The 22,021-nt window shown below is 53.0% G+C and overlaps 5 protein-coding genes across 5 annotated transcripts; 3 read left to right on the forward strand and 2 right to left on the reverse strand.

The window, feature by feature from the left end:
- Nucleotides 1-21: 21 nt before the first annotated feature.
- Nucleotides 22-1,011, forward strand: GLD2 (Glycerol 2-dehydrogenase (NADP(+)); the record flags this gene model as incomplete). The annotated part of the gene is made up of 1 exon (XM_049351781.1): nucleotides 22-1,011. One exon carries the CDS (start codon nucleotides 22-24, stop codon nucleotides 1,009-1,011), a length of 990 nt encoding a protein of 329 aa, XP_049213252.1.
- A 347-nt stretch (nucleotides 1,012-1,358) lies between these two features.
- J4E79_002885 (uncharacterized protein) lies at nucleotides 1,359-2,642 on the reverse strand (the record flags this gene model as incomplete). Its single annotated transcript, XM_049351782.1, has 1 exon — nucleotides 1,359-2,642. The coding sequence occupies one exon, from the start codon at nucleotides 2,640-2,642 to the stop codon at nucleotides 1,359-1,361; it is 1,284 nt and encodes a 427-aa protein (XP_049213253.1).
- A 402-nt stretch (nucleotides 2,643-3,044) lies between these two features.
- On the forward strand, nucleotides 3,045-6,040 carry J4E79_002886 (uncharacterized protein; the record flags this gene model as incomplete). Its single annotated transcript, XM_049351783.1, has 3 exons — nucleotides 3,045-3,327; nucleotides 3,384-5,014; nucleotides 5,204-6,040. The coding sequence occupies 3 exons, from the start codon at nucleotides 3,045-3,047 to the stop codon at nucleotides 6,038-6,040; spliced, it is 2,751 nt and encodes a 916-aa protein (XP_049213254.1).
- A 1,747-nt stretch (nucleotides 6,041-7,787) lies between these two features.
- J4E79_002887 (uncharacterized protein) lies at nucleotides 7,788-8,857 on the forward strand (the record flags this gene model as incomplete). The annotated part of the gene is made up of 2 exons (XM_049351784.1): nucleotides 7,788-8,073; nucleotides 8,169-8,857. 2 exons carry the CDS (start codon nucleotides 7,788-7,790, stop codon nucleotides 8,855-8,857), a joined length of 975 nt encoding a protein of 324 aa, XP_049213255.1.
- An 11,256-nt stretch (nucleotides 8,858-20,113) lies between these two features.
- Nucleotides 20,114-21,516, reverse strand: J4E79_002888 (uncharacterized protein; the record flags this gene model as incomplete). The annotated part of the gene is made up of 2 exons (XM_049351785.1): nucleotides 20,114-21,207; nucleotides 21,261-21,516. The coding sequence occupies 2 exons, from the start codon at nucleotides 21,514-21,516 to the stop codon at nucleotides 20,114-20,116; spliced, it is 1,350 nt and encodes a 449-aa protein (XP_049213256.1).
- Nucleotides 21,517-22,021: the final 505 nt, after the last annotated feature.

Below are 22,021 nucleotides of genomic sequence, written 5' to 3' on the forward strand. Positions count from 1 at the left end.
AGAATTACAAACACCGCAAATATGGCTCCCCTCCAAAATGAGAAGACGTTCAAGCTTTCCAATGGCGTCATCATGCCAGCCGTCGGATTCGGCACCTTCGCCAGCGAGGGCGCATCGGGCGAGACCTACGCTGCCGTAATGACCGCGCTCAAGACCGGCTACCGCCATCTCGACTGCGCATGGTTCTACCAGAACGAGGGCGAAGTTGGCGAGGCCGTCCGCGATTTCCTCAAGGAAAACACCAACGTCAAGCGCGAGGACCTTTTCATCGTCACAAAAGTATGGAACCACCTGCACGAGCCCGCGGAGGTCAAGTGGAGTTTTGAGTCTTCGCTGAAGAACCTGGGCGTCGACTACATCGACGCGTTCCTCGTCCACTGGCCCATTGCCGCGGAGAGTGACGACAACCACATGCCCAAGCTGGGCGCCGACGGCAAATACATCATCAAGAAGGACCTCACCGAGAACCCGGAGCCAACATGGCGCGCCATGGAGGAGATTTACAACTCGGGCAAGGCCAAGGCCATCGGAGTTTCCAACTGGACCATCCCCGGCCTGAAGAAGCTGCTCAGCATCGCCAAGGTCAAGCCCATGATCAACCAGATCGAAGTCCACCCCTTCCTCCCCAACACCGAGCTCGTCAAGTACTGCCAGGAAAACGACATTCTCGTCGCCGCCTACTCGCCGCTCGGCTCCCAGAACCAGGTTCCCAGCACGGGCGAGAAGGTCCGCACCAACTCCAAGCTCAACGAAGTTGCCGAGCGAAGCGGTCACGACCTCGCGCAAGTTCTGCTTGCCTGGGGTCTCCAGCGCGGCTACGTTGTTCTGCCCAAGAGCTCCACCCCTAAGCGCATCGAGAGTAACTGGCTTATCCCTGAGCTGAGCAAGGCCGACTTTGACGCCGTCGAGGAGGTCGCCAATGGACGACACACTCGTTTCGTCAACATGAAGGATACCTTTGGCTACGACGTCTGGCCAGAGGAGACCGACGGTGGTGAGCTCAAGGCATAGAGCGGGGCGATGAGATCACGATGATACGGCATATTTCGATATTTGATTTTAGCGATACCAAAAGTCAACAAGAGACTTATTTAGATCAGCTCATGGAAATGAATCGATCGTGAGATTTATTACATCATGTCTTCGCATGTTTGCAGATCATTATGATCGTGAGTTCGTGTATTCGCGTGATATGACGCGGGTTGTAGGCGTTCCCCCGCACGCCCAGACCCGACCCCCGGTGCGCTACCATAAGGCCTATACACAAACATAAGTAATCATGGAATCTTCGGGTTGCCCGCCCAAAAATACCTGCGAACCAGTCGCGGCTATTTACAATTGATGGAATGAAGAAATTATTAAGTCAGGACTAGACGATCCAGCAACCGCAGATTTTCCTGTTCCCTGCGTGCCTTCCTCGATTCTTCCTTTGGCTGCTCAATGACAGCTTCTTTCGGTAGAACAACATCAGCGAAGTGATCTTTTGTGAACTGCATCACGATCTGCGCTTCAGCAAAATTCTCCTGCTCCATCAGCTGCCGAGCGGTCCCTAGGCAGAGCTGGACAAGGAAATTCCGTCGACTCCGGGATGCTTCAACGAATCTGATGGCGCCGGCAGGGTTCTGGACGAAATGAAGTCCAGGGCCCGTACTGGGCGTTGAAGGGTGATGTAGCCAGAGCATTGACTCGACTGCCGGACTCCATTCCCCTAGCCACCGTGGTGTTGACAGTAGGAACGACTGATACATCTCGGGTTCGAGCATATCGTCGGTATTGGAGATGATCCGGTTCACCAGGTGGCCACCGGCGGATCTTAGGATATCGTAGGCTGCTTCGTGCCCGGCATTCTCCACAAGGCGGAAGGCCTGCATGAACATAGCCAGACCGCTCGCTAAGCTGTTGTCTGCCGCGAATACAACCATCTTGGCCAGTAGTTGTTGTCTGAAAGTCGCTATCCGTGCCACGTCCAGTCCAGTCTCCTTGACGCGTTGTTCGTTTGGCCGGATGAACCAGCGCCAGAGCGCGGTGGTCTCGCCTTCAGCCACAAACAGAGCCACCAACTTGTCTAGGAATTTACTGCCACGTCCGGTCTTTAAGATGGCCATGTCGAGGAATTGCTTCGAGGTGTCCGAGCCGCTAGTCCGAAGCCATTCGGCGAGTACAGTGGCGGATGATCTGCCATCCTTGAGTGACGAGGTTTGGCCCGTGGTCTTCTCGAGGAGCTCGAGGCACATGGCTGCCTTTGGTAGAGTAGCAGAACCGGTAGCTATCTCATCGACAAACCAGACGATGGGCTCTCTCAGTATGTCGCTAGCAGCAGACCTTGAGCCTCTCCGACGGGGTTTGACGGCAAACAGAGGGTTGGTCAAGATGGAGTCGATGTGCTGCGTCGCTGAGTCATACGAGGACGTCGCGCGGTTCGCGGAGGGATTGCGCTGGCCATAGCTGATGGTCAGCTCTCGCGTGGATTTCTTCGGGTTGCTCTCGGCAGGTGCGAGGGGGTGGGCGTGGTCGAGGTGGGCACGGAAGGAGTTGGTCAGCAGCGAGAGGAGCTGCTGACTCTCGCGCGGGGTGAGGGGCAGCTGCGGGTGGATCTTGGAGGCGAGGGTGCTCAGTACGCGTTTGCTCGCGGAAGACTGCATGGCTGCGTGTTGGTGTCGCAGTCGGGGGCAGCGTCTGATCGGTCGGTGGTGGAGTGAGGCGATGACGAGAGTGGACCAGGCCCGACGGGAGCGCACGTGACAGGTTAACGCGCGCATCACGGCAGGCTGGGACAGGCACTCTTGCTATTCGTAGATCAATTGCCCTTCAGCCCTCCCCTCGCATCTGCACACCCGCCCGCCTGCTCCAGCCCCAGTCAACGCGACCCTGCCGCGTCCTCAGCCATTGGAAGCTCTAGCGCCAAGCCGACGTGGTCGCTTCCTCTAGCTGTTCCCCAACTTTACCTTCCCTCTACATCATCACCTCGCCTGCCCACCAATCCGCCCACACATACACACACCCAATAAGTCCCCCGCGGCTTGCCCACACACCACACACATCCAATGTCTGAAGCACAAACTCGGCCTGCGCGAGGCAGGAGCTCTGCCCGCGGCGGCAGGGCATCATACGGCTCCCGGGGCCCCAGAAAGACCAACGGCGACAGCGCGTCCTCCAACATTGACACATCGGCAGACCAGGGCGAACTGGGCGAGCTTAAGAAGCGCTACCAGTCACAGCTATCCACACTGAAGGAGCTATTCCCCGACTGGACCGACGCCGATCTCGTCCTCGCAATCGAAGAATCTGACGGCGACCTGCAGACCACCATCGAGAAGATCAGTGAGGGTAAGCGACTGCAGCTACGACGTACACGCACGTGATTACATTACTAACCACTGCAGGCGCCGTCTCACAATTCTCAGAAGTCCCAAAGAAAGCAAAGGACAGGTCCCGCTCCAAGGCCAAGGAGAACCTCCCCCTCGATGGCGCGTCCAGCCTGCGTGGCCGGCCCGACGGAGCCCGTCGTGGAGTCGACAGCGGTCGCGGCGGCCGTGGCGGACGAGGCACTGATCGTGGTCGCGGTGGAATTCGTGGCGGTCGTGGAGGCGCCGCCGGTGGACCTCGTACGGCTGCTGGATCAGTCCCGACTACCGAGTCCGCTGCATGGGACACGCCCACAGTGCCAGAAGAGTCCAAGGAGACCAAACAGGACGACGAGACCGTACACGCGCCTGAAGCGACCCCCGAAGCCATAAAGCCTGTCGTAGAGGCTACCATGACAGCCGCGAAGAAGACTTGGGCGAGCATGTTTGCTGCACCCAAGCCCGTCCCCGCAGTCCCCAAGGCAGCTCCGAAGCCCGCCGCCGCTGCTGCCCCCGAAGTGCCCTCACAAGTACCCGACGAGACGCCCGCGCACCAAGTTGCCCAAGAGCCCGCTGTGCAAGCAGAAGAACTGCCTATACCCCCCGTTGCAGATGAGGCTGTCCAGACACCGCCCATCACCGCCGAAGATACGTCCAAGATGACGCCGGACAAGAGTGTGGATGGTGCCCCTGACGTCACCCTCACACCCTCCGGAGACCAACTTACGCAAGAGAATGTTGAGCACCTGCCTGACACGTCCATTCCACCCAAGACGGAGACAGCTTTCAGCACTGTTGCAAGCTCGAAGGATGTTGGTAGTGCTGTAGCGACCCCCTTGAACGGTCCTACACAGGCACCCATCGGTCGCCCCGCTATTGGAGGATTCCAAACAACCGCACTAAAGGCGACTTCTGGAACCCCGAACCGAAGCGCAAGCTACCAGAGGAGGTTGATGGAGCAGCAGGAGGCCGTGGTCATGCCCGGAGACCGCGCCGTGGACAGGGCAGCAGTCCAATTCGGTAGCATGGGATTGGGCGACGGCTCGGATCCAGATGTCGACGAAGACAGGGAAGAGGCGGAGACGAGGACACAGCCGCCCCAGCACTCTCCCGTCGCGCAGCCCAGGGCTTCTCTTCCTCCCGCTCCCCGCCAAGCATCTCAAGATGCTCCCCAACAAGAGGCCGCTCCTACACCAAAGCAGGCCCCTGGACTGCCTCCTGTGCCCCAACATCAGCCCGGCCTACAGCAGTCTCCCTCGAACCCGCTTGCATCCCAGGCTATGCAGAACCAAGGATCTCAGTCGAACCAGCCATACAACCAGTTTGCTAGGTATGGTCAATCAGAGGCCTCCGCCCCACCGCAGAAGCCATACGACCCATTCGGCCAGCAGATCCCGCAGTCGAACCACTCGCAATCGCAGAACTACGACTACCCCGGCCAACAAAGCCAGGCCCCGTCCCAGCCTGGTGCCTTCTCGTCTGCCCCAGACGGTTACCCCTCCAATTACCTCACTGCCGAACAACGCGCGCAATACCAGAACTACTATGGAAGCTACGGTCAGCCCATCGCACAAAGCCAGCAGGAAGCTGGTTCTGCTCAGCAGCGCACTGGCAGTGCCTTCGGCTCTGGACCTGCTGACTCTGCTTATTCGCAGAGCCAAATCCCACAGGTAAGTGGTCTCTCTAAAGGTCTGAAACAGCTCGCCAAACTCAAAACCGATCATCATGCCGACCAATCTGAACCATCTCATGTGAATGAGAAACTCTGGGCAGAGATGGCACATGACACGGGCAGAGTAAGGACAGCAGCTAAGACAGAACTCTACATCTTCTCGCATTGTGTACTGACAGAATTGTAGACCCAGAGCCGTTACGGCGATGCTCAGAACAGCGGACACAACACTCCCAACCCCGCCGCCATGGCTGGCCAACAAGGACATGCCGCTCAAGGCCAGCACGCGCACAACGCGCACAACGCAGGCTACCCATACAGTCACCCATACTATGGCAGCCCCTACTACGCTAACTACGTGAACCAATTCGGTGGTTATGGTCAGGGAGGAGCCGGCTATGGTTCGTTTGGAAAGGGTGGCATGTACAACCAGCCTCACTACGGCATGTCTCCTCAGGCTTCATTCGACCAGCACTCGTCGTCCCCCGCCAATGCAGGCGGCTTCGGCGCTTCCTCTTTGCATGATCGCGGTAGCGGTATGGGCGCAGGCTTCGGCGACTACGGCCGCTCAGCCTCTGGAGCTTCTCAGAACCCCAGCGCCACTACCGGCGCTGCTGCATTCGGCGCCATTCCCGATACCATTACCCGACCAGGAAACTTCCACCAGAGCTCCTACGGACAGCAGGGTAGTCAAGGTTTCAACGATGACGCCCTGAAGCCCTCCAACGATTACAAGAGTGGCGGACCCAGCCCAGCGGCTCTTGGTGCTCAGCCTGGTCGCCCCGGCTCTGCCAACCAGAGCACTCCCGGACAGAGCGGTCCCCAACACTCCCAGCAAGGCTACGGCAACTACCCGAGCCACCTCGGAAACAGCCAGTACGGCGGTCTCGGTGGTCTAGGTCACCAGAACTCCGGCAACCACCAGCAGCAGAGTGGCTACGGCAACTACGGCGGCTTTGGCGGAGGATATGGCGGCGGCAGCTACAACCGCGGAGGTTGGGGCGGAAACTACGGCCAGCACTAGGGTCCGTCTTATACAAATACAGGACGATTGAGAGGCTTGACGCGTTGTTAAGAGGAATATGGCCTAGTCATATCATCATGATGAGCTGGTACGACACGAGGTCATTGTTTTCTTTCTCACGTCCACTTTGAATTGGCTGATGGCACGAAAAGCATGTTTCCATGATACGCTTGATAGGCCTCAGATTTTGTATTATGACAATCTCCTTTCTTCTCCTCTTGTTCCTCTCCTCTTGCATCCTCTCTTTTTCCAAGGTTCCATGTCACAAATCCAATTGGGTCAACTTACGTGCTCAGTCGCGAGGCGTTTTGTAAATCCGCAAGGGAGGGATAAACTCAAAAAGATTCTTGTTTTATTCTGGATTTTGCTTGTAGTTGGCTTGTTTCCCTTGTCTCCGGTACTTTGAGAAAGGGAAACTACTGTATTAGGGTATGGGTTAGGGAACTTGGGGGGCAAAGAGCAAATCTAGGTAGCTCGATGGCGTTCACAGTTGGGCTGCTACAGCTGAGCAATGCATATCGTTGAACATGGCGCAAGATTGCTTCTCCTGTGCTTTGATGGTGAACTCATGTCGTGCTTGTCGTAGCTTAACAGTACTTTAGGTCGAGTGCTTGGCACAGGGTCGGGCCTAGCAAATGCAGGTACGTACCGTTTCCTGGCCGCCGAGAAACCGGCGATCCTACCTCCACTTATTTCTTTCAACATCCCGCGAGGTTTGCTCGCGCATGCAACATTGACGCAAACTTGGAGACCTTGCAGGGCCCTTAGCGAGGAAATTCTCTTCTCCTGACCATCCGCGCGCGCTATGACACACTGCGCTCAGGCCAGGGCATGTATTCCGAGTCGTTTCCGAAAGGGCCGATAGAAAGCAGTTTATGCAAGTGATCGCGGGTCGGCCGGCCTTGGAACGGCGTACGTTCACGTTATCAGGGTCTTACGCGATAGCAGGCTTTTCTCATTCGATATGACGAGAGATTTTGCGGGATGTCGTTATGCGTTGTCTCGGTGTACAGACATCGCTGCTTGCATCAACGCCCTTGATTTGTAACTTTCTAGACAAAGACTACCTCGGTACCTGACTGAGATTAGAAATTGACGAAGAGCGCGATCAATAATCATATGTATACAGCGATACAAGCACCGGCACATGTGTCAAATGTCAAATCAACGCTGCCGATATTGCTCACCGCCGCCAATATCAACGATAACGGTCTCGGAACGGTCATCCATCTATCTACGCCCGGGCGCGCTACCGGCGCCATGATCCACGACTAAGCCGTTGCAAGGATAGCAATCTGGCATCTTACCTCTTCCGGCAAAGCTGCCTCGGCGAATGCGTCAAGGTCATCATGGTGCTGGCCGGAATTTATCTTTTGGCGAGTGCACGCGTTGTTTTCCAAGCGTCCAATTCGCAACACCTTGATGGTCTGTCGGGGCACACAAGCAAAACCACGTTGCGTCGACGTTGTGCACTGATTGATTGCGTCTTTTCTTTTTGAGTCGAGTCTTGTCGATTGTGGAGTGTCTTGTCGCGTTTAACTGGCTGAGGGTTTGATCAGCGTACGATTGGGAAGACGTGTTGTTGGCTGCAGCGATACACCGATCGAGTGCGTGAGCTGAGAAACGCTGACGACTGTACTTCAAGAAGGGAGGAGCATACAGTATCTGGAAGCGACCGACACGTTCTGCACTTTTTTCCACTCTCTGTTCACATCGCGCCAAATCCAACAACTGGCAAACCTCTACCATGGAGTCATCATCCTACCAAGCCGACGCTCTCCCAGCCTCGCCGTTGCTTCGCCTTCCTTTCGAGATCCGTCTCATGATATACGAGTACCTGCTTCTACCCTCGACGATTCCCACGACCGGAAACGGAACGTCAGTCGCGAACTTGATCCCCGACTTCCATACATATCTCTCAGACGACACGAACAATGATGCTTGTACTTTGAGCGTACGGACTATGGACCCATGGCTAGGGTCGCAAGGCCCGAAGACTTGGAGACGAAGGAGTACATATCACATCAGAACCGGTACGTTTACACTCTTGGAGTAAACCTAGAAAGATAGTCTAGGAGACTGCTCCACTCGAAAAGACATTATTGACTATATACTGACAATCTCAAAGGTCCCTTCCTAACAACCACAACACCAACAACCTACCGCGTCCTCCTCTCCCCCTACACATCGCACCTCCGCTACACCGTCCCCTCGCTCCTATCCCTAAACCAGCAAATCCACGCCGAAGCCAGCAAAATCCTCTACTCAACCTACACCTTCGCCTTCCACACCAGCATCGAAGCCGCCGTCCCCTTCCTCTCTGACCTGACACCCAGAAGCCGAGCGTCCATCCGGCATATAAGCATAACAAAAAAGGCATTGCCATACAGCAAGGAGTTTGATCGCGCAGAATGGGCAAGTCTATGCGAATACCTCGCGACGCCGTCTTCTCCCTCAGACGATGATAGTTCTGAGACAGTACCCCCAATCTCCCTCCGCACCCTAAACCTGAACGTCATATCCGGCAAACCCGACCACGGCTGGGACGCCATTACCCCCATCACACCCTCTGATTTCGACACTATGCTACGCATGAAGAACGAGTGGCTTGGTGGCAATGGCGATTTCGGCGGCGTGGATCTAGAGTGGGTGGAGCAGATCACGGCGATTAAAGGGTTGCAGGAGGTTAATGTCAAGGCGATGGTGGAGAGGTGTGCGAGTCCCGTGAGTGAGAAACAGGCTTTTTGGATTGCGTTTAGTAAGAGTGTTGATGAGGGGGGGTTTGGGGCGTGGGTTCGGGGGAGGATGATACGATGAGCAGGGATGGGTATGATGAGGACGTGTATGTTATGATCCAGTTTGCGGGATAGAGAGAGCTCTTGGATTGATTTCAGAATGTATAGTCCGACCACCTTCAACACTTACCTTATCCCACTCTTCCCTCACATATACCCACCATTTCCTCATCCCATCATCAACAACCCACGCAGAACACATAGCCGATCGGTACAGTACCCGCACACAAAAAAACTTAGCGAACGCACGCCCAACGTAGTTCCAGCACTGGGCTGATTTCTAGCTCTGATCAAGCACCAGCTTTCTCGTCCCGGGGTAAAGGGCCTACTGGGGGCACCTAGAGGTTCTGTCTCCATTGAATAATAACAAAGGAAGCTGGTTGTTGGGCGTGCGAGCATCCTGGTGAGACCAGTGAAACGGATCGCTACCGTTGGTGCTGATCGCGCTGGGCTATTTCGTGATGCACATCCTGGTGGGTAAGATGAGATGGCGGAAACGCTGGCGAATTGGTCCTGCTGGGAGGTTGGTGGAGCGGGATGTGTAAGTTCGAGTCTTACTGTGTTTAGGTTGGGTTTCTTTTTGTTGTTTGAAAGGGGTGAGAGGCAAGTGCTGGCGGTGTGGTAGTGGATAGTAAGAGGGTATCATATACACTTCGAGAATGAAGATGCATCGTGTACAGGTAAGTATAAAAACGACTTGAAAGGACTACATTCTCACTAATTTACAATAGCATTTCTCCCGCCCTCTCTACTGTTCCCCTGCACATATTAGATATTTCCTCAGTCTCTCATCAAAATCATACACGGGACACATAGCCTAACGGTAAGGCGCCCGCACACAATAGCCTAGCGCCACCCGGCTCCAAGGAATCAATGACTCCAAGGAACCAGAGGCTTCAAGGAATCAAAGACTTCAAGGAATCAGTTGGGTGTGTGTGAAATGGAAACAAAAGTCCTGTAAAAAGGAACCAGTTCGCCGGGGGCGTGATGCGGGGAATGCAAGTTCGAGTCTTGCTGTGTCTATTCTTTTTTGATCTTCCTTTCTGACGGTTGGATGTCTAGTTGAGTAGTCTAATCAATATAGCGCGGTTGTGATAGGGTGGTATGTAGGTTGAAAGTGAGAGAAAGGTTTCGAAGGTACGCATAGTCTAGCGAGTAAGTCTTCAAGACCACTGACAGCGCTGATTTACGTAGTTCCACTCCATAGCGCTCATGATACCGTACCAATGAGCGATAGCACTTAGAACAATAAAGACGTGAAACAGCTGATGTGATGCGCCCCAAATATCGTATCTCTTCGGTCTCCAAGATTCTGGGAAGTGAGTCTGTCACATGTGTCAACCAAAGCTCGGTCTTGAGAATGAGGACGTATCGATGAACATGTCAGCCTTACCGCATAGAATCCGACTCCAATTAATATCAAGATACCCTCGAGGTAATAATACCGCAAGCCAGTCTGTTTGTCAAGCTGTTCGTGCCCGAAGATTGACACGCCATGCAAGATCGGCGCAAACGCCGAAAAGCCGGTTGCGATGAATGTTGATAAGCGTAAAGTCTTCCATCGTGGGCCGTGAAGACTGGGGTTGATGACCGTAGTCGCGGTCAGCGTCCCAAGCGTGATGATCTGGAAAAGTTAGTTCAGTCACACATCATCCTTTTCCATCGTCGTTTCCCCAAAACATACCATAGACCAATACAGTTTCTGCAACCCGGGTTCGCAGTAGAACCCAAAATAGATGCCAGGTATAAATGATCCTACAATCTGCCCAATAATCGCCACATAGTCCGCTTTAACCCACAGACTCGCATACCCCTCCGAGTGGCATATCAGCGTATGATACGCTGCCGAAGTACCAAAGCAGACTACGGAGGCGGTAAGGAAGATGCGGAAAACGAGTTGATCGGTCCAGGTTGCTTGGGGGAAGCGTGTCGTGAAATAGCGATCAAAGGAGTAGCTGGCTAGGAGGACGAAGATGCCGGGGATAAGGTGTGTGTGAATGTTTACGGTTTCGTTGTGTAGGTGGAGTACGCTGCGGAGGCAGAGGGGGATGGATTTCGTGACGGGCCGGTAGCCTGTAAGAATGTAGGAGTTATGCGCGTACCAAGATGGCACCTCATGACTATCGTGCAGCTTGACTGGAGTGTCGAGTCGCGACGCTTCTTGAGGTTGTGAGTCTGTGGTGCCGCGCGTGGCCATGGCGCAAGTCCTCGACGAATAACGGTGTTGTAGCGACAAGAAAACAGACGTTGAAAAGAGAGGGGTTGCGCGAAAATGCATTGAATTAGTACAGGAAATGAATCGGCGATAGTGATGCGACTGTTCGGCAATTAAATCCGTCAATCATTGCGGTAGCATCACGTCGCTTGAGTCAGCGCGTTGGGCGGTCCGTTTGGCACGGACATGTCAATCGTAAAACAATGTACACGCCTCGGCGATATCTACAGAGTTGCTCGTTTCTACAAATCCAATGGTTGTGCGTGTTGGTGATGGCGATGTCAGGCTACGGGATTGCGCGGGTGTTGTGAGGTTTTAACACAATGACGTAACGGAAAACCGGTGAGCTGTCAGTCGCGTCGGAGCGGGACGGTATTCATTCTAAATGTCAACAATTCGCGATCGTCCGCGCCACACGCCCATGCGCCAAGTTGTTTCTTTTTGCTCAGGCTGGGGTCGCGTTGTTGTCTGACACCTTACAAGGCTCACTCCGCGTGTTGCACTAACGGCCCGCCTGCGTCTTCTGTGCACGCGATCGCCTGACCAGCATCTAAGATAGCTTACATCTGGTTGATGAAAATGCCATCTTACCGGCTTACGATACGCCTGAAAAGCTTGTGTCACACCCAGTATGTGTTCTTCCTATGTAGGTGTGAAAGATGGGGCAGACCGCAGCAGCGCATATACAGTCGAGGGACGAATACACGATAGCAATAGTCGCGAAACCTATACACAGTCGCCCTACCGATAGGCTTACTTAGGCTCGCGCATTAAGTACATCAGATCCTGCGGACGGGATAAGAAGAACAGACGGTACTTCCGAAAAACTGTATTATTAGCTATACCTCGAGGCTTCACCAGATTACTTATTGCTTTGTTACAATGCGTTTCCACACCGGACTTACGTTCTCAAGCAGCCTCGCAACTGTCATGTTACAGCACTACCTAGGCACGCTGAGAGACACGCAGGCTGCTCTTGCGTCTGCTTCCTTCGAGCCGGATGCGTTTTAAGGAGCCGTCGACGCCACCGAGGCTGTGAGTCGACTCGGTTGCCCTGCTCTGTCTCTGGATCTAGGGCTCAGACTGGACAGCTTGGCTCAGTCAGGGGCCTATGAGGCACCGTGTCTAGGCCTGGTAAAGACTTTGTCCCGCTGTCGGTAGGGTTACGCCTACCTGCCAAATGGGCGCGCATCTCGGTCTTCCAATGGTTGATGAGGAACCACCGTCATTGACTTACCAACCCACCAACGTACACACCCAAAGTTCCTCGCGAAAATACTTCAAATTCGAGCGCGAGCCCACAAGATGGTTGATGAGGTACAGCTCCTCGTCTGGGGTAGGCCGGAATCCCGGTGACGATCCTCGCATGATGGCTTATCGTGGCTGGCAATTTCTTGGGTCGCCGGCGTAGTGTGAAGCGCGACCGTTTGACCGCCCCTATGCAAATACATTCTCTCGTCTGAACTAGGCCGCGATCTCAGTGAGAATCCTTGCATACTGGCTTATCGTGGCTGGCAATTGCTTAGATTGATGGCGTAGTGTGAAGCGCGACTCCTTGGTCCTATGCAAGCACATTCAGCATATATAATAACTCAGCACCTAGCATGATCTTGGAGAGAGAGAGGATACAGAAGTTTTTGCAACTACAACGCTTTTGATAAATCCTTCGCTATTCTGCTGCTTGATACCCTGCACAAAATACACCAAATCACAAGCATCTACGTACGTGGCTTAGCTCGTAGCCTCTGATTAGTCTCTTTTCTGTGTCATTACACTAACCATTTATAGTTGAGCCAAGGATTACATCGCATCGCTATGTCTTTCTCTACCGTCACGTCCGCTGAACAGGTTGAGAATGAAGTCGAAGTATCTAAGCTGCCCAAAAGCGACTTCAGTTCGCCTCGGCCGATCAACACCGACTCTACGCTACCCACGCATCACCTACCGCTATGCGACCACGGTCTACCTCCTGCACTCAGCCCAGCCATACCCTCGAGCATCAACAATACCTTGACTGTGTCTGGCGAGACGATCGCATGGTTCAGCCATGTCAAGGAATATGCTCCTGTCGTCGGAGTTGTTGGCACCATCATCGGTGTCGTTGTCGCTATCATCACTGTCGTGGTTAAGTGAGCCAGTGAAGAGAGCTGACTCGAGCCTTTGGGCTACAAGCCGTCTATGTATGCCGAGGGCGCATGTACAACGGAAGGCGAAGGCTGTCGGGATTGCCTATGATGAGTGCTCACGGAATGTTACTGGCTAGATTGATGTTAAGATATAGCAGAGCGAGTATCGCAATAGAAGTTTTGCGACGGATGGAGAAGCTTGAACACTTCCACATTTACTATGAATAATTTTCAAGTGTTTTACGCCGACTTGTGCAAAGAAAATGCTTTGGAAAAGGGCTGTGTTATGAGGCTCTTGTCCGCAGGATCGACGCGCCCGGAAAGTGACATGCCGGTGGCGTGTTTGGCTCCGGAATTGCGCGCTCGTATTTGGGGACCCCACAGCCTTGCCCCAATCAAACACCTGCAAAGCCCGGAGAGTTACTCCGCTACAGAACGTACAGGTGTAGGAATATACTAAGCGTTTACAGGTTTACTCGACTGAGCTATAACAAAGAAGGCTAAACGCCTCCAGCCAGTCTTCTGCCTGACTTTCTTCCGCGCGCTGAGTATACGGTTATTTCAACACAACAAAGCCGGACCGCGAGACCTGAACTCTTTCCAGGGTCTATGGTGCGTGTATAATGACCTGTACTCCATTCTTTGGTATACAATCTTGTCAATGTTCTTGCAACAAGATGAATGTGGAGCCAATTGTTATCTAGGGCAAAGAGTGAAGTCGCTTCACTGCTGTGTAACGGAGGCGTCCACTAACATAGCCCTCACTTGAGCGTCGTTGCTGTTTGGCCAGCATGCTATCGTAGACACGGTTAGGCCAATTTCTCGTGATATCACCATCCATTGGCAGATGCTGCTGGTACACGTAGTCATAAGGACAGAACCGGCCCTTCTCACTGTAATCCTATTATTTCTCCCCAGCTGTGCAAACCTACTTTACCCCAAGGCTGACCGCCGGATATACGTTGCAGCATCATCACATATCTTCGTTAAGACCGTAGGTACCTTCCTTTGGTATACCCGACTGTGCAATCATATATACTAACTTGCAATAGTCAAACGAGTCGTCCCATCTCGTTCTTTTGATTCCAATCGCCATGTCTTCCACTATAACTGTAGCCGAGCAGGTCAATCAGGTCACCTTGCTACCCATGTATCACCAAACACCACGCGCCCAGCCCTCGCCTACACCCAATGCCAATCCATTCGATGATCAGCACACACCCTCAACGGCTGATGCTTTGGTATCTGGCGTCTCAACGTGGTTTACCTGTATCAAAGAATACGCCCCCGTCATTGGCGTTTTTGTCGCCACCGTCTCGCTCGTCGTGACTGTCATCGGAATCGTGGTCGCTGCTGTCATTACGGTCGCAATCAAGTAAGCTTTCAGGGCAGGAGGATCAACTCGAAGTGACCCGCAGCATCTATGTATCTCAACTGCGGGACAGACTAAGAGAGGGTTGACAAGGAATGATTTTTGGAGAACTTGATTGACGGAGTTGTAGATTGGGATGAGCCAGAGCGTTATACATACTATCGCGTCGCGTAGACGTCTGGGTGGACATGTCAGGCATCTGCCACATTTAGAGTACGCATAGCATGTTTCTTTGGGTTCTTCTCGTTGCATAGTCTCTTTCTCGCTACACTCATATATAGCCACATCGTGTGCCAGTCGCGTATGATTTTCGAAACTGTAGATGAAAGAGAGATGTCTTCAATAGTCGTATGTGCTGAAAGTCCTTGAGTTCGCTATAATATTGCGGCTTGGAGATTTACGAGATCCTCATACCTTAGAAATTCATCCCGATGCATTCTCTGTAACGTGGTCGAATATTTATAGTCCAACACTCCCTGGCTTTATTTCAAAGGCTTCTTGTGGCGAACCATACAGCTCTTCTGGTCCTTCCAAGGCTGTGCAACATCTCCACCAAATAGTGACTGCTGTCGGACTAATTCTAGGACTGGAACCTCCGATGAGCCACGCTGTATGAAGTTAATTGTCTCAAGCACCTGCAGGGCTGGCGCAAAGCCATGCGTCACCGATTTATCTCTGGAATTGGACGTTCCATTCGGATGGTTGCTGCTAACCAAGCGGCTTACCTGTCGGCGGGGTTCAGTGCAGCTGTATAGTCTGCACCTCCCAGAGAGCCTCGAACAGCCAATCGTGGGAAGCGCATCTTTATGGTGGGATTGCTGGACTGACCCGTATGCCTAACCAAGGTGGGCGTGACAGGACGAACTGTGCGTCTTTGGCAGATAGCCTGAAAAACATCAACACTACATGCAATGATAACGCTAAACAGGCCCGGTAGTATTTTGAGGGGAAGAAAGCACTGAGTTTCCCTATATATCTAAGACGAGTTCCCCAGATACCTGTCTAGTTCTGAAGTCAATCTGGTGCTAAGTACATTCAATTACATACCAGGTTCACTGCGCAAATGTCTATCTTTGTTACTGTATATACATTTTAGCCGACCCACATCTAATTAGCTGTCATGTTGTGCTAACTCGCGGGTACTCGAAGCTGCGCCATGAGTTCTCCCTCTACCACTGCAGACGGGCACATCAATATCGACTCTTTGCTACCTACGCACCTGCAACCACGACGCGCATACACATTACCTTTGCTCGACCAGACGCTGCCACCAAGGCATCATCAACCGGTCAGACTCGTAGTGCTACCGGAGTCTGGCGTAAAACGGTGGTTCATTTACATCGTCGGAGTCGCGACTATCACCGGTCTTATTGTCGCTATCATTGCCATTTTGGTTAAGTGAGTGGGCGGAACAGGGTGGGTGGTTCTTGCTTATCAAGAGCTCGTGGAAAATATGAAGTGCAAGGCTGTGGATCGAAATAGATGTGAGAGATATACCTAATGAAGGCTCGAGAAGAAGAAGAAGAAGAATCTCAAGTGCTTTCACATCGTTCATGTTTGATCTCAATAAGCCATGCAACAGTCGCTTGATGTTGTCTTGGGCGAAGTACTAGCAGCACTGCTCACAATCCGAACTCCTAGCCGAACAGCAGCTTATTGGGAGTGCGCAGCTATTGCATTTAGGAGACGCGATAAACCCTACCTAGGTACCTAATATCGTATAACTAAATATTGTCTCCTTCAGTTTACAGTCTTGTGAGATACCTAGTGTTAAAGATTCCGCGGGTACGACCGTCTTGAATTACTCTGTTACCTGCTAGTGGTGGGGTAGGTAGGGTCAAGGATTAGTTGACTCATGACGAAGAATGCTGGTTGGCGCGGTCAGTCACCATACAGAAAAGGGATTCCCTTCACAGACCCGACAAATACGCCTTCGGCAGCGCGGTGCGGTACACCACGTCTTGAGAAGTGGCGGTGCAATACGTTGCTGATGGGACGTGCACCACATTGTGAATCGGGACGTGCACCACATTGTGAATCGGGACGTGCACCACATTGTGAATCGGGACGTGCACTACGTGGAAGGTCTGGAGGGACGTGCACAAGGTCGCCGGACGCTATGCCTACCCTGGAGTGGTTGGAAGGGGCCGTGCGCCAGAACGCTCACTCTCGACCAACGCTCAAACATGCCCAGGTGGCCGGCGCAGTAGGCATTTGACTTTTCTAATATAAGATGCAGCATCCTGTTTGTAAGATGCGCAACAAATCGAACCTTCACTCTTCGCACCCGGCGAGGGACTTGAAAGAGAAAAGGTCCAAAATTCCACACGGCAAGACCTTTGGTCTACCTTCGACTCCACGGCGACTGGTGTCACTGTATGTGGCTTAGTCTCTCCTAGTCCTTGACACTGGATTGGCTGCGTTTGTGGGGCTAATCCAGAATAGTCACACAAAGTACCTAAATGCCGCATTGCAACGCGATGTCTTCTACCGACAACACCATAGTCGAGAACGACTCTGAGCTCACTCAGCCGGCCCCCGATCCCGCTTCACCTCCGCTACAGGTGGCTAACTCCGACTCGACGCTACCAACGCATTATATCCCACCGCCACACGCCCACACTCTACCTTCTGCCTACGACCCGGATCCCTACAACGGTGACAACAACAATCGCAGCAAAATAGCCTCTAGGGCAAGAGCGACTCTCCCAACCAGGCTTACTGAGCAAACGTGGTTTCTTCACGTAGAGAGATACGCCTCTGTTATTGGAATCGTTATTGCCGCTGCTGCGCTCTGCGTTACCGTCCTTGGAATCATCGTTGGTGTTGTTGTTGCTGTTTTGGTAAAGTGAGCCATATTGAAGAGACGATCTCAGATTCTAAGCAGCGTCGCATCCATCTACTACCGTAGGCCGAGTGTTTCGGAAGACAACGACTTTTCGGAGATATCCATAAATGTTCCTCCTGGATGGTGAAAGACTAGACTCGAGGCTGGGGTAGACGGAACGAGTTCTCGGAGTGTGACTTACAGGATTGTTGTTAAGATAGACCGGAGTGAGATACCCAATACAACTTATGCGAGAAGAAAACCAAGTCCGCGTACGTCCAGATATACCACGATCATGTGGAAGAACCATACGATGGGTGGTTTCTAGAGAGTCAAGGATTAGTGTCTTTGTCACAGCGATGGCGTCTGCAGACCTTGCGAAATACTTATGCACATTCGCGTGGTATGGCGCCGGGGACTTTGGGATGCTGTCAGGCGCACCAAGCGCGACTGCAGACTCAGCTCTGCGCATGTCAACGACTTCGTCCCATCGTAAACCTGCGACCTCTCAGAGAAAGCAACAGGTAGAGCTAGGGCGGGCAAGCATCTGTGTAGCTCTTCACGTCATTGTTGGATCTCGCATCGGTGTACTCATGAAGCATGCGCCAAACACCTTGCAGTAGCAGTCCTTCGCGGACGGACAATGTACGGGACGTTTACCAAAGATCACTGTTGAACGTCAAATGTCTGCTAGGCTGTCGCAAAAGGGCCCAGCAGCGCCTCACCTCTTGCGCCCGCCCATTGGCTCCAGTCTCGCTATGATACGCTGGTACTAAGCTTGCATAGTGATCACCTTCGTGGTTGGATGCGTATGGGCCGTGACATAGCGAGGTCTGGATGGAACCCATCAGGCATGCAGGGACAGGGCTAATGCCTGCTGCATGTGCGCCACAAGTCTACTCGTGCTAGTTCACGCTCAGAATACCGCTAGCTCACGCTCATAGCCCCATCACAGTAAAGAGAGAGCACTTATCTTGCGGCGCGTTCGTCATATGAATCATGTGCGATTGCTAATCCTTCTTCTGAGCAAAGTGAGAAACAAGATTACAACTTCAAGTATCCTACGATTAACTACAGTATATTCAAAGAAGGATCACCCCATTCTACTTCCATCACTACATACAGTTGAGTTTCTGTTTCTTATTGGCTATACTAGTCCGCTAACCCGTCATAGTCTCTAGAGGCTGATCTCGCCCGCCCTGGAAGCCTCTGAAACCGTTGCTCATTGCAATGTCCGTTCCAACCACAACCTCCGAACAGGTTAACCTGGAAACTTTGCTACCAACACACATAAGGCTACGACGCGCCCATACTTTCCCTCCCCTCGAATCCCGTCACTCCTACCACGAGACGATACATTCACAACGCGACCCTGTAGGGGCGTCTGCAATGAGGAGGTGGTTTACCTATGTGAAGGAGTATGCCACCATGATCGGAGTTGTTGTTGGTATAATCGGAGTGATTGTCGCTATTGTTACTGTTGTTCTTAAGTGATCTGAGTAGGATGGAGCTTCTCGACGAATGTGATGGATAAGATTGTTGTCGAGATACCCAGGTAGACTAGAAGAAGATACTCGTTGTAGTTTGCGACGAAATAACTTTTCAATGCGCTTTCGAGTCTATGCTTCAGTGTTTGTTGCAAAGAACCATCCATACGACAACGGATCGATACAAGGCTGAACAAGCTACTACCTGGGCATCAGCTCGGTTCTTGTACCGGGAATAATTTCCGGGGGTTAGTGCTTTATCATGTGACAAGCTGGGGAAACCTGATTGGGCGTTCACCAGAGCCTCTGAGTGGGCAACGGGTGTGAACGTGCGAGAGGGCAACTCGCTACATAGAAATGACCGGGGTCGTGATCAGACTGAGCCCCGAAGGCTTAAAAACTCGTCTGAAGCAGACACGAACTCGTGAGGAGCAGGCACGGGGAGGAGCAGAAGAGAAGAATACATTTTGAGTACTTTGGTGGAGGTGTACTACTAGTCATCTTGAGTAACAGCACGAACACGCGTTCGTTCTAAGGTGTGGATTTTCGCCACTCGCACCTGATTGGTTGACGTCGGTCTAACTTGCGTAAATCGTCGAAGCATGGCTGTGCGTTACTCCAGCAGGTTTATAGCGCCTTGGCCTAATAGCGACATTGAACTGCAACTACGTCGCAATACCGTACTGCCACGCGCCCAGAGTTTACCTCTCTTCGAACCCAATCCATCGTACCACCAGACGCATTCAACAGCCAACAAGAAGGGGAAGCCATCTCGTGGAAGGAAATGGCTCAATCGTATTAAGGAGAACGCCGCTGTTATCGGAGTCATCGTCGCTATCATTACACTCGGCGTCGCTATCATCTCGCTCGTCGTCGCTATCATCGGAGTTGTTGTGGCTATTATTGCTATTGCACTGTAAGGAGTGGAGGGGTGGAGGAGTGAAGGGGCTATCCTTCGTTAGAAGTTTTGTCGAAAAGAACATGCGAAGATGTTGTTATGATGGAGAGGAAACCAGATAGAAGAAAGGAATGACCAATGAAATGTTTGCGAGGAAAATCCAGATTAGCCTTCGAGTGTATGCCATGATCCACGATATCTGTTGTTACATCTCTGTGCCTCAATTAACGCCGACGCTGATGATAAATACCGATATCAGTCCAGTCCAATCTCGCCTTGATAACCAACCTGCGGAAGAAGAGGGAGCGACCGCACTCCCTCTTCTTCCTTCTCCATCAAACCCTCACTTCCACCTACTCCACGCCCTCAGCCCTCTTCCTATACCCCTCCCTCCTCTCCAAGCTCTCCGGCTCCTTACCCGCCGCCTCGATAATATCGACCTTCGGCTGTTCCTCCGTCATATCAATGCGACCCGGCCTCCTAGGTCTCAACTGAGTCCTCTGCGTAATCGGGTAAAAGTATGCCGCCCGCTGCATCTTACTATCGCGCAAAGGCTCATTCGCATGTTTCTCCGGGTCATGCAGCGCAAGCGCAACAACATCACCGTATGTATCGCTCGGGTCGCCAACTTGCTGGCTCGTCTCGTACGTACGCACGTTATCGTATTTGAAGCATTTGCGCGGCTGGCCTTCGTCGTCTTCGGCGATATCGAAGTCGATGTCTGCTTCGTTGGAGGGGTCGTGCGTGGTAAAGTTGCGTTTGATGCCGCGGACCTTGTTCTTGTCGGAGGGGAGGAAGTATTCGAATTGCCATCGGGGGATCGGGGGTGGGACGGTGGGGTCCAGGCGGTGGGCTTCGCGGTCTTCCATGTACTTTTCTTGGTCTTGGATTGTTTGGCCGGCGGGACGCAGGAGCGCGACGTCGAGACGCGGGTCGTAGGATGGGTCGAGCGGGTTGTTGATGGGGGGTGCGGTGAACTTGAAGACCATGTAGCCGCCGGTGTCGGGCATGGCGTCCCAGTCTGGGAGGAGTGGGTAGGAGTCCACGAGTGTCAGGTTGGGGTTCCGGGGGTTCTTGGGCTTGTTCCATGCTAGTCGCTCTTCGGGCGTCGATTCCGCTGCCCTGATGTTCTCGGCGCCGTCCTGTCCGTTGTAGGCATCTGCTGGGTACGCAATGTTGAAGCTCTTCAGGATGTGTCTCGCGATGTTGGTTGGGTCGTCCAATGAGGTCTCTACCTGCTTTCGCTTCCTCCGCAGGCGCATCGTGTTGGACGAGTTACTGGACTCGAACTTGGAGCCGCCGGTTGTGCTTGAGGTGACATATTCGGTTCGTCGCAGGAAAGTCGCGCCAGAGGCATTGGTCTGCGTCTTGCCAAGCTGGTTCGGTGGTCGCATCAGCGCCCTGTCTGCTGTACTGAGCGGTGGCGGGTGAGGCATCGCCTGAATAGCTATTGGACGCGTCAGTCGCTGCGAGGGCTTTGCGCCACGGGTTCGCTCTTACCAGACTCGTCTCCATCGAATACCTTAGGGATACCCACCAAATCGATGGGCATTCCCAGCTCCGCATCAGCCTCAATATTCAGCGACTGCTCTCGCGCCAGTCTTGACGCAAAGCCCGCTGATGTGTATTGACCGCTCGAAAGACCAGTGTTGGGGATGTCCAGCAGCTTTGGCGGACAGGGTGGAGGAGGCAGCGCATTCGAATATCGGATTTTGGCAATGTAGTCCTGGTGGACAACAGGGCGCCCGGAACTCATGATGCCGTCTTTTCGCGCGCCGTCGGCTTGGGGTGGTGGAGGTGATTGCGCGGTTTGGTGAGGTCAAAGAAAGTTGAGCTCGGGATGTCAACGCGCCAGGCAAGCCGCGCCAAGACGCGTTCCGCGCTATCACCAGGGGCCTTCGCCATTTACCCAATGGAGAATTGCACCTGCTCATGGGCGTCGCGCTCGACCTTGTAGTCTTTTTGCGAGTAGCCTTTGGTTGTATACATTGAGGGTTCGAATATTTTGTAGCTGTGGCTTGCCGGGCTGTTCGTCCAAGGTGGTTGTCTACTGTACTCCAGCCCGAATCAAGACCAGGCCCCGGTCTGACTCAAAGGCGCAATCCATTCTCCGGTGGTCATCTACTGCCATTCTTAAGTGAGTTCGTACGTTTGATAGGTGTAAACACGGAACAGTCTGAAATCGAGAAGTGACGAAACTGGTTAACGTTCAACGTAACGACCGTGATGATGATATTAGGTAGAAATTCTATAATGACCCA

Source organism: Alternaria viburni (assembly GCF_023758015.1).
Source record: "Alternaria viburni strain BMP 2772 chromosome Unknown scaffold_5, whole genome shotgun sequence".
NCBI classification, from domain to species: Eukaryota; Fungi; Ascomycota; class Dothideomycetes; order Pleosporales; family Pleosporaceae; genus Alternaria; species Alternaria viburni.